At 41.9% G+C, this 11,436-nt stretch overlaps 1 protein-coding gene across 1 annotated transcript in view; it reads left to right on the top strand.

The window, feature by feature from the left end:
* Positions 1-3,800: 3,800 nt before the first annotated feature.
* LOC126993854 (low-density lipoprotein receptor-related protein 4-like) overlaps positions 3,801-11,436 on the top strand; it is a 141,112-nt gene continuing 133,476 nt past the window's right edge. The window contains exon 1 of the mRNA XM_050852993.1: positions 3,801-4,337. Within this exon, the coding sequence (XP_050708950.1) occupies positions 4,028-4,337 (310 nt within the window). The 5' untranslated portion in view covers positions 3,801-4,027. The remainder of the gene's footprint in view (positions 4,338-11,436) is intronic.

The following is an 11,436-nucleotide window of genomic DNA, read 5'->3' on the forward strand; positions in this document are numbered from 1 at the left end:
AATAAACATAGTGATTGTGCCAACGTTGTCTTGCTCACCAAGAGGCAGGCGACTGCACTGCATGCATCCTTGTTGGCAGGAGCAGGACTCCAGCTGCCAGGAAGACACCATGAACACGATATAAATGCAGGTACAAAAGAAGGCATATAAACTTGGCTTACCTTTGAAGCACAATCGTGAGACGGAGGAGGAGAAGCGCCGGAGGGGCTCACGCGACGTCTGGCGAGGCTGTGCGGCGCGAGGTTCCAGGCTTGGCGCCTCGCCGCTCTAGACGGATGAGTCCCCGTCACGGGCCGCGGTCACCTGCCACCTCTGAGGCCGTGCGGCAGTGCTCTGCATATATATATATATATATATATATATATATATATATATATATATATATATATATATATATATATATATATATATATATATATATATATATATATATATATATATATATATATATATATATATATATATATATATATATATATATATATATATATATATATATATATATATATATATATATATATATATATATATATATATATATATATATATATATATATATATATATATATATATATATATATATATATATATATATATATATATATATATATATATATATATATATATATATATATATATATATGTATATAAGAACATAAGAACATAGGGAGACTGCAAATGCCTAATGGCCTACACAAGGCAGCTCCAGATTCCCCCAAAATACCACCTGTCATCCTTGTCCATGAAGCTATCCAGTCTACTCTTCAAAACAAACTATCGTCCCCAGGCTGGACGCATCATTGGCCTCGCGAGGTGGTAATGGCAGCGGCGAAGGGGCGTGAGGTCGACTGTCCCAGCGGTCGTCAGAAGAGAGGCCGCGGCGCGCCAAGACCACCACTGCTTTGGTAACACATATATCCCATTCATCATACTTTTCATACACACACCTGCGCGGCTGCGCCTCTCCCTGCCCCTCCACACCTGCATTTCATATCTGCGCTCACGCCATCTACTCAGTGTTTTTAATTAATGACGATTAGGTCAAGATGAAGGATTACACGCCATTTATTCAGTGCCTTTAATGACGATTCTGTCAAGGTGAAGGATTAGGGTGATGTAGGGGTATATCGTACTATTAGTGGAAAAATAGTATTGAAAAATCCAGTTTAAATCTTGAAGGTAAGACTGTGGGCCAGAAATATCCCTCAGGGACTGGGCCATCTACGACACACAGCTCAATTTTGCACAAGGCATCTAAGTACCTTTTTTATTGGCCTTTCAACAAAAACTTTCATTTTGTAAATAAACACATTATATAAAGTGTTCTATTAAAGAGAAAAAAAAAACAGTAAAATAATATGTTTTGAGACATGACTGCCTTATCTTGGCCACCCTTATTACATGTCTTTTTCACCTCTGCAATACCAATCAAACGTACAATAAATGAGATTTTGCTGTGTAGAATAAAGCAAACATGCATCATATATTGTTCTATTGTCCAAACAGTGCAAAAATATACCTAGTTCTAACTATTTTCTAACACTGCCTCATTTAATGGTAAATGAGATCAGGGGATGACTTAGCATAACTATGTTGCAAAGTCTATAAACTTCACAGCACACGTACAATACTACAAATACTCACTAAACATCAATACATGTACAGTATCACATTTCAATTGCATTCATAAAATATTTTATTTCTCCTACCATTTCAACCATGTAACTAATTTTTGCCAACTATTATACACCTGATACTTACCTTTCTTCCTATTAAGTACAACTAAACTATTATGTAGCTTGGGTTTCATCTTGTTTGTACAAAAAACAAAATATGTAAGAAATTTTAGCACGCTAAACCCCCTCACTGTATTGTATGGTAAGGCCCCTCATACACGTGTTACCCTCCAGTCACAGCAACCATGTTGGATAAAAGATAAGTATATCGTCAACTATCACGTAAATATGCCTAATATTCATATTCAATACCTTACCAACAGGATCACGCCCCATTCAATATGACAGAACACTATGATACGAATGCCTAAAGTTACATCGACTGTCGCAAAAAATGAAAATCTTATCTCCTATTCAAAAGCGGCGTGCCACGGTAAACAAAAGGAGCCATCTTGTTCATCGTCATCATGTCCACTTGCAGTGTTCCTAATAGTGCGCTGCTATAAGTTCTCTCTTTTTAACGGCGATTATACGGTCCACCCATTTGGGGAGGCGGTGGCTGAGTGGATAGCGTGACGGCGCCGCGTTCAGGACGGCACTGGTTCGCGCCCCGCCCGGCAACACCAAGCTAGGATTTTTCAGCCGCCGCCGCGTGGCTTAAGACTACTCACATGCTGTCCAGAAGACCACCTATCAACCCGGACTCTAGATTCTAGGATTAAAGATGAGCTCCGGGAGGGCAGCATGAGCCAATGCAAGATGGCGCCACTATAAACACTTGCCTGCGCCACAACGGGCTGGGCCATACCATCAGGCCCCTCCAAACAAGCCTACCGGCTCCACAGGCGAAGACGTAAAAAAAGAAGAAAAAAAAAACTTGTACGGTATTCCCCCACATCACACCACCCCGCGTTCATTCAGGGGCCGGGAGTGGAAGTAATTTGAAACTCATCGATGCTGGACAGTCTCTGCGACCTGATTAGTCTGAACATCTGTGTGTTGCCGTATAGAAGAGAGGGAATATTATGTTTGTTTTTCCTTCACTCCCTTCTTCCTTCAGTTCTGCAGTATTCTTCCTCAGTCCTTCTTTCCTTAGCTGCCCTCATCTGCCTTTTTTTTATCGCTCTGTCTAGCTATCCACGTGTCAGGATATATATATCTATATATATATATATATATATATATATATATATATATATATATATATATATATATATATATATGTGTGTGTGTGTGTGTGTGTGTGTGTGTGTGTGTGTGCCCCTGCCTCTTGATGGCCTGCCTCTGGCATGGTGTAGATGTGACATCTGCATGGGTTGCCTCCTGACGGCCCTGCCCCTCCTGCCCAGCGGTGGGTGGGTGCCGGGCTGCGTCCCTCCTCCTCGAGGAGGGTGGACTTTTGCACTTGCCGCGGAGTTAGTGTGCAGTTACAAAATTTACCAGGTACAAAATATAGTTCTCATTTATATAGTCTTATATATTTCTGAATACATCGATACTTTAATTTATTTCTTGTATTCTTTGGCATTTTTCTTGTGCGGGTAGCGCGTGTTTCCTTGTAGAATCAGGCTGTTGCACCAAGACGGTTCCCAGATTCCCGGGTGGATGACCATGTGGCAAGCAATATGTTCCGTTACAGTTTCCTTCCTGCCAGAGCCTTGTCGCCTCCCTTTAGGTGGAGCAACACTCAGGGGACTGGCGGCAGGCGTAATTTTTTAAGGCAGTGTGCGTGCGTGAGCGTCATCAAGGGAGGAGCGTGACAGCCCGGCGGGGAGCGTCTTCCCGAGACGCTAGCTGCTTTCACCTGAGCGTTGGCCTACCTGTTCGCTCCGCACAGTCTTGGCCACGGAGCTACGCCACGGAAACACACGGCTATACGCTAACAAGGTGTTTTGATCAATAAGCTCAGGGCATTAAGATACATTCAGTAAGCTACCAAATCATTATCAGGCATTGCAAACTTACCTCAAGTTTTCTCAAGTCCGTGGAAGTATCAGGTTACATGTAATGTAGCTGTCACGGCCCCGGCACACTCCCTGATGCGGGGCATGTCGTGACCTGAAGACAATCCCACGGTCTGAATACAGAAACAGGAAATATTAAAAGTAAAACTAGAGGGCAATTTGTGTTTTGACGTTTTATAAAGAGATCTGTAAGGACACGAAACCTACTAACACGTTTATTAAGCAGACATTTAATGACTACGTTCATATTCTTCCCCTTTGGTGGGCTGCAAGACTCACGGGACATCCTTATCGCAGATGTCACCGCTATTATACACCCACGACTCCATAACCTAACCTGTATTGTTAACAAGAAGGCTGCTATTGGAACAGACGAAATCAAGCTTGATGCCCCCCCTCTCGGCCCCCGGAATAACATGCTGGATGTGGGCCGGGGAGGGCGGGGGATGCGGGAGGACAAAGAGGAGTGCGCCTGTGCGGTGCGGGACTTTCCCGCAGAAACCCGCCGTCGCGAGATCAGTACAGTACAGACGCGCGGTGTGGCAGTGGGCAGAGCGCGGCGCCTCTTTCTCCCTTTGCCTTCCATTGCTGACGTCCTTGCCCTTCCCGGCTTTGTCATGTGCAAAAATGTGGTGCAGCGGTGACCCCTCGGCCGCACACCTTCTGGGCGTCCTGCTCCTGTTGGTGGCCGCGCTAGGTGAGGCGGGGAGACGCTCCTGACGGGATCATGTTCACCCAACAGGACACTTCCACACCAAGCTGTTTGTCCTGTGGCGGCGGCGGCGTGCAGCGCCCCGCCGAGGCTGCCTGCCGCCCCGGGGCTGTGGTGTGTGTCTGTCTGTGTGTTGTGAGTGTGGGGAAAGTTGTATAGTGATGCAGAATGGCAAGATATGTCCCAGAAGAGGGAAAGAAGGAAGCCATCACGCGTGCGCACTGGGCAAGACAACGCCGTCTCTTGTCCTTCGCCTTGGCTTCTATTTTGGCAGTACCGTCGTGCCCAGGGCCGTGCCTAGGTCCTCCTCCCACACCGGGCACGGCCTCGCCCACGCCCAGACCCGGCGGCACTCAGACACCCGTGTGTTTTGCGTCACTTGTCCACCCTGGCACTAATGTTTCGGCCACGATCTAGTAGAAATTTACCCCATTTAGGGAAAAAAGTAAATATTTCGTCTTCTTGCTATCGGTCTGTGTGTGTGTGTGTGTGTGTGTGTGTGTGTGTGTCAGAGAGCGAGAGCGAGCCAGAGAGCGAGAGCAAGATCGATCACTATCAGTCAGGTCGGCGAGTGACGTCACGATGTGTTCACCGTCACGGTTTGTTTGTCAAGCAGCAGCGGGTTACACAACGTGCCTGGTGACGACTACTGCGCCGCACACCGATACCTGACGATACCGTGACTCGGGGCGGCCTAGTGAGACGTGACGATGGTGAGAAGCAACGCATTCCGCACGTCTTCCTTTCTACTGCTCAGTGTGTTAGTTTGGCTGATACATGGACTAGGTAACCACCGGCCCCTCTCCTCCATCGTTTCTTGCTAATATCGTGTGACTAGAGGCAGCGCTATGAGACGACTGTGATAAGAAACAACGTATTCAACATGTCATCCTTTCCACGGCTCAGTGTGTTAGTTTGGCTGATATACGGCCTAAATAACTACCGGCCTCGCACCGCGACCATTCTAACTGTGATCATATAGTTTTTGGCATAGTGTATAGTGCCGTATAAAGTCCTCTCCAAAAGAAACCCAAGATTAGGCAAAAACGGATGGGTGACAAATGGCAATGGGCTGCTCCTCTGGGTTAGATTAGGCAAGCAAGTTAGGTTGTTCATGTTTTCCTTTTCCGTGGAGTTACAAATTTAGTCTCGGTAGGTCATCATACCCAGGCAGCTATTAAAGGTTATTTTTTTCCCCTCTTTCGCGGAGTTACAAATTTAGAGTCAGTGTAGGTAATTATGCCCAGGTAGGTTATGTTAGGCAGGAATGGTTAGTAGTCTGCGTTAGGTTAGGCAAGCAGGTTTGGTTAGCGCATTTTTTTCTCGCTGAGTTACAAATTCAGTATAGATCGGTAATCATTCCCAGGTAGCTACTATAAGTTATGTTAGACAGGAAGAGTTAGTAGTATGTCTGTGTTAGTTTAGGGAAATAAGTTTGGATAGGTCATTTTTTCCTCCTTTCGTGGAATTATAAATTTAGCATCAGGAGATAATTATGCCCAAGTAGGTTATGATATGCAAGGAGGGCTGGCGATCTGTCTGAGTTAGTTTAGGCAAGAAGGATTGGTTGGTTCAGTTTTCTTCTTCCGCGGAGATGGAACTTTAGGGTCGACCGGTAATCATCTCCAGGCAGGTTATGTTAGACAGGGAGGGTTGTTTGTCTGTGTGTTTCCCTTTAGTATTGTCACCCCAGGAGAATGAATGGCATGTGTTTCCGTGATATTGTATTGAAGTGAGCACCGGGAGGGTTTGCCAAACGACGCAGCCTCCGGCACAAGATGTATAATTATTTTAATTACCAAATACCCAATTATGGAAAGGGTCATTATGGAAAGGCTGGCTTACGTGTGCCACTCTAAATTACTCCAAACAGGTAATGTGTTCCTTGGAAATTGTTAGTTATTTTTATTATTGTTGTTTTTGTTATTATTATTATTATTATTATTATTATTATTATTATTATTATTATTATTATTATTATTATTATTATTATTAATATCTATTTTATTGCTGCTGATGTTTTCCTTGTAATACTGTATTATTAATTAGTAACAAAGACTTTATTTATCTATTTATTCATTGTAAAGTAACGCTCATTAGAAAGCATTTCGGTCCCAGCCGGCCACCCCCAGACAGTGATAACATGTAAATACACGCTTCGAAATCACGACTGACATTAATGCTGCCAGATTTATAGCTTAGCAATGACTGAATGTTAGAGCATGATGTCAGCGTGTGTGCCCCTGTCATGGCACCCAGTACACCCAGCCCACCAACTTGGCAATGGCACTTGTGACCCCGTCTGAGGCTTCTTTGCTGGCATGTCACGGAGTGCACCGCGTCTCCCATGGGTGAGGCCTCTATCTTAGGAGACCCACAGTGCACACTGCTGGGACTGCCACTGCTGACCAACCATGTGCACGCTGGTCGAGTGTTATGAACGTGCAACCGGATTTTAGTTTTGAGCAAGGAATAAGTGTACTCAGCATCACGGCCCAGTGAGTCATCCTGTCCATGCATGCCAGACAAATGACCGAAGGGCATTTGGTCGACGGACATTTGGCCGACGGACATTTCACCGATGGACGTTTGGCGGAACTGACATTTGGCCGACACATTTGGCCGAACGGACATTTGGCCGACAGACATTTGGCCGAAGAGAATTGGATAAAAATTGTACGTGACAAAAGTTTATTTGGCCGAAGAGAATTGGATAAAAATTGTACGTGACAAAAGTTTATTTGGCCGAAGAGAATTGGATAAAAATTGTACGTGACAAAAGTTTATTTGGCCGAAGAGAACTGGATAAAAACTGTACTTGACAAAAGTTTATTTGGCCGAAGAGAATTGGATAAAAATTGTACGTGACAAAAGTTTATTTGGCCGAAGAGAACTGGATAATAATTGTACGTGACAATTATAAGGAAATTTGTTAAAAAAAATGTACTATAAAATTTAAAGTTCGTACATATTAAGAGACTGTGGGCAATTTGCTCTAAAGAAATCAATTCTCTGATACTCATTATACTTCTCAATGATGGACTTCAGTCTTGTGTTTAATAACTGGTGCTTCTTTGGTTTTCTTAACTCTACTCCTGATTCTACCTGCTCAATTGTTATCTCCCGATCTGACTGCTCTTTTCTTAGCTTTGAAACTAGACGGCAAAGAGTGGGGTGGGTGATTTTCTGCTCAAATGCTCTGTGCCATCCTTCTAGAGAGTTTGTTGTCCGTGGAATGCCTTTTGTGGTTCTCTCTGTTGTGTTCGACATATTGAGTTCAAACGTTGGTCTTCGTCGTCTTCCACGTTGTATAACACTAATCCATGTCGCTTCAAAGTAGCCAAGAAAGTCAGAGAGATGTTCATCAGTTTAATCATCTAGAGATGACACAAATTCATTGAAGCTGTCAACAGACTTAACAGTCAATGTACTCTTTGTGTCATTATACCAAGCCTGTAGTACAAATTCTTGTATTCTTCTCCACAAACACTGCTCAAAATGAAAAAAAAGCATCCATAAATGTTTGTGTTTGGGAAACATGCAGAGATGCTGTAAAGAGCAGCCTTTTCATTATCAATGGTGACTGACACAGGATTAAGATTAAGTTTGAGGGTGTTAAAAATCAAGTCAAAAGTTGCTTGGTTTTTGTTCCTGGCGATACAGCATACTAAGGGAATAGTATGACTCATCTAGCATAACATGTAGTGTATACAGTTGAAAGCCTAATGGCGCAGAATCAAAAGTTCCATCACACAGCAAGAAGCTGTAAATTTCGAGGCGTTGATAGAATTAGCAGGTTGTCACTTTCATAAATAATCAAATCTTCTCCTCTAATTGATTTCTGTAAATCGTCAGTTAAAATGTTTCCGTGTGGTGCCTTGCGTTGTCTACGCATTATTCATGCCGGTGTTTCTTATTTAGGAAGAGACCTGCAGCATCAAGCGGGTACTCGCTAGTGCAGTTTTGTATTGTAGTCGATGTCACTTCCTCTGACTGCTTGGATCTTTCTTTAGTTTTTTGTAATGTTTTCAAAGACAGATTGCGTCCGGCATCAGGCGGATGTGAATGCTTATTTGCTTCTCCTTGACAACTTTGTCTTCTGTTTTTAATTAATCGCCCTCCACACCTTCCTTGGCGTTCACATCGGCAGTACGTTATACTGTCCTTTTGTTTATCTACGATGTAGGCGTGGCCATCAAGCAAAAGTTTTCTTCCTCCTTTTGTCGTTGGTATGAATTCCATGATATATATATATATATATATATATATATATATATATATATATATATATATATATATATATATATATATGTATATATATATATATATATATATATATATATATATATATATATATATATATATATATATATATATATATATATATATATATATATATATATATATATATATATATATATATATATATATATATATATATATATATATATATATATATATATATATATATATATATATATATATATATAGATGTATATATATATATATATATATGTATATATATATATATATATATATAAATATATATATATATATATATATATATATATTTATATTGGGTGGGCGAACTGGTAGCGTACTGGACCCACATTCGCCGCGTGATGGACAGCACGGGTTCGAATCCTCACGCTACCACTCGGATTTTCAGTCACCGCCGAGTGGCTTAAAACTACCCACATGCTGCCCTGAAGACCACCCATCAAGCGGACTCTAGAGGAAGCCGTCCAAGCGAATCAAGAACGAGTTCGGGGGCAGCATGAGCCAACGCAAGATGGCGCCACTATAAACACTCGCCTGCGCCAGAACGGGCTGGGCCGACCATCAGGCCCCACCGGGAAGAAGCCTCGGGCCGACCATCAGGCCCCATCGGGACGACGCCTACCGGTGCTATCGGCGGCAACGTAAAAAAAAAAAAAAAATCTATATATATATATATATATATTTATTTTTATATATTTATATATATATATGTATATATATATATATATATATATATATATATATATATATATATATATATATATATATATATAAGCTCGGAGAGAGGAGAGGGAACAACCCAATACTGGAGGGGGTTACTGGAGGCGAACCGGCAAGTGAGTGACGTCAGAGCTTGTTCGGAATTTCGAAGCTTTGAGTCGAGGCTTCTTTACGAGACAAAGGGATGGGAAGAAGAGAGGAAGTGTCGTGCTGGTGGCCCACGAGGCAGGGAGGGGTGAAGAGAGGGGTGGTGTAATTACGCATGTAAGTGCGTAACATTTTAAAACTGAAAGAGATGTATTAAAAGAAGCGAAAAAAATGCCAATTCTCTTCGGCCAAATGTCAGTTCGGCCAAATTTCCGTCGGTGAAAATGTCCGTCGGTGAAAATGTCCGTCATTTCAGCGACGGACATTTTGTCCGTCGCTGAAATGTCCGGGAACCATCCTGTCAGCGCTTTCATTATAACCGAGTGCCAACACAGGAGGGTGCCCAGCCGCCCAGGGGAAGAGGCTTTGGGCGGTATTCTCAGACGCTTCGCCTCTCACGAAAACTACTTCCAAAGGCCGCAATGATCAACCGGGTTCTCATGAGTGTTCATTTTCACGTTCATGGTACAGAAGTTTTGTCAGACTAGCACCAGACTCATAAATCTATTAATCTAACCCCACTGAAACCCACAGCAACTCTTGTCAAATGTTTGAGAATATGGTCCACAGCCTGGCAAATGAAAACAATAGTTACTGCAAGGCGGCAATACGGAAAATAAATATGGTCCAATTCACTTTCTTTTCTCTGTTTGTCTATTTTGTTGCATCTCGTGACTTCGACCTCGTGCATTATTGATGAAGGTCGATAGAAGTGTCTTGCTGGTGATGAGTGTTTAGAGTTGTCTTGCGTGGCTGAGAGGTTCGAGTTGCTGGCGTGTGTCTGGTCCGGAATGTATGCTTGAGATTCTCAGACGCATCCATCTCTCACATCAACAAAGACCAAAAAGGATATCAGTCGAGTTCTAATGAGTGTTGTTTACGTCCATGGTACAGAAGAAGGGTCAAACTACCACCAGGGTCATAAAACTACCCCTGGAAATGCTCAAAACTCCCACGAAAGCCTTGTCAAATATATGAGCTGGGAAGCCGAAATGTTTTTTTTAAGAATATGAAGCTGTGTGTGGCGGAGGCGGGATGAATTACCGCCCTTATTGATCCGCTTAATTACGGTGGCTGTAATTAATAGCGATTGCTCCATAATAAATAGTCATGCAAGGCGAATAAATACTGATTGATGAATGGCGGTGGATGACGATGACAAATGAGCGTCGTTATTTTTTTTTTAATCTAAAGGAAAATTCGTAAAAATGGAAGACTGATATAAAAAAAGAAATACCAAGAGAGGAATATTTTTTTTCTAGCGATGGCAATTTTTTTTTCGTTATCCGTAGAGGCTGGAAAAAAAAAAATATATATATATATATATATATATATATATATATATATATATATATATATATATATATATATATATATATATATATATATATATATATATATATATATATATATATATATATATATATATATATATATATATATATATATATATATATATATATATATATATATATATATATATATATATATATATATATATATATATATATATATAGAGAGAGAGAGAGAGAGAGAGACAATGCAGTAGTAACACAGCTGTAGCGCCAAAATATAATAGAGAGAGAGAGAGAGAGAGAGAGAGAGAGAGAGAGAGAGAGACCCATAGCCAGATTTGATCATGTAGCTCGTTGATGACACGGTAGCTAGCGGACATTGCTTTATTAGTGACAAGTGTGTCCATCTGCCCTACCGCCCTCTCTCTCTCTCTCTCTCTCTCTCTCTCTCTCTCTCTCTCTCTCTCTCTCACACACATCACTCGACACAGGTGACAGCTCTTAGCCATACTCGTGTCAAAGTCGATTTCTTATGGCTTTCGCCTCTCAAGTGTTGACATGTTCGGTTCAGGATCTTTACTTCGGCTCCTAGCAAAGTCGTATCGGCGTCAACCCTTTAGTAAACTTTGGCCTGATATCAG

This window comes from Eriocheir sinensis, unplaced genomic scaffold (assembly GCF_024679095.1).
Source record: "Eriocheir sinensis breed Jianghai 21 unplaced genomic scaffold, ASM2467909v1 Scaffold690, whole genome shotgun sequence".
Lineage (NCBI taxonomy): Eukaryota > Metazoa > Arthropoda > Malacostraca > Decapoda > Varunidae > Eriocheir > Eriocheir sinensis.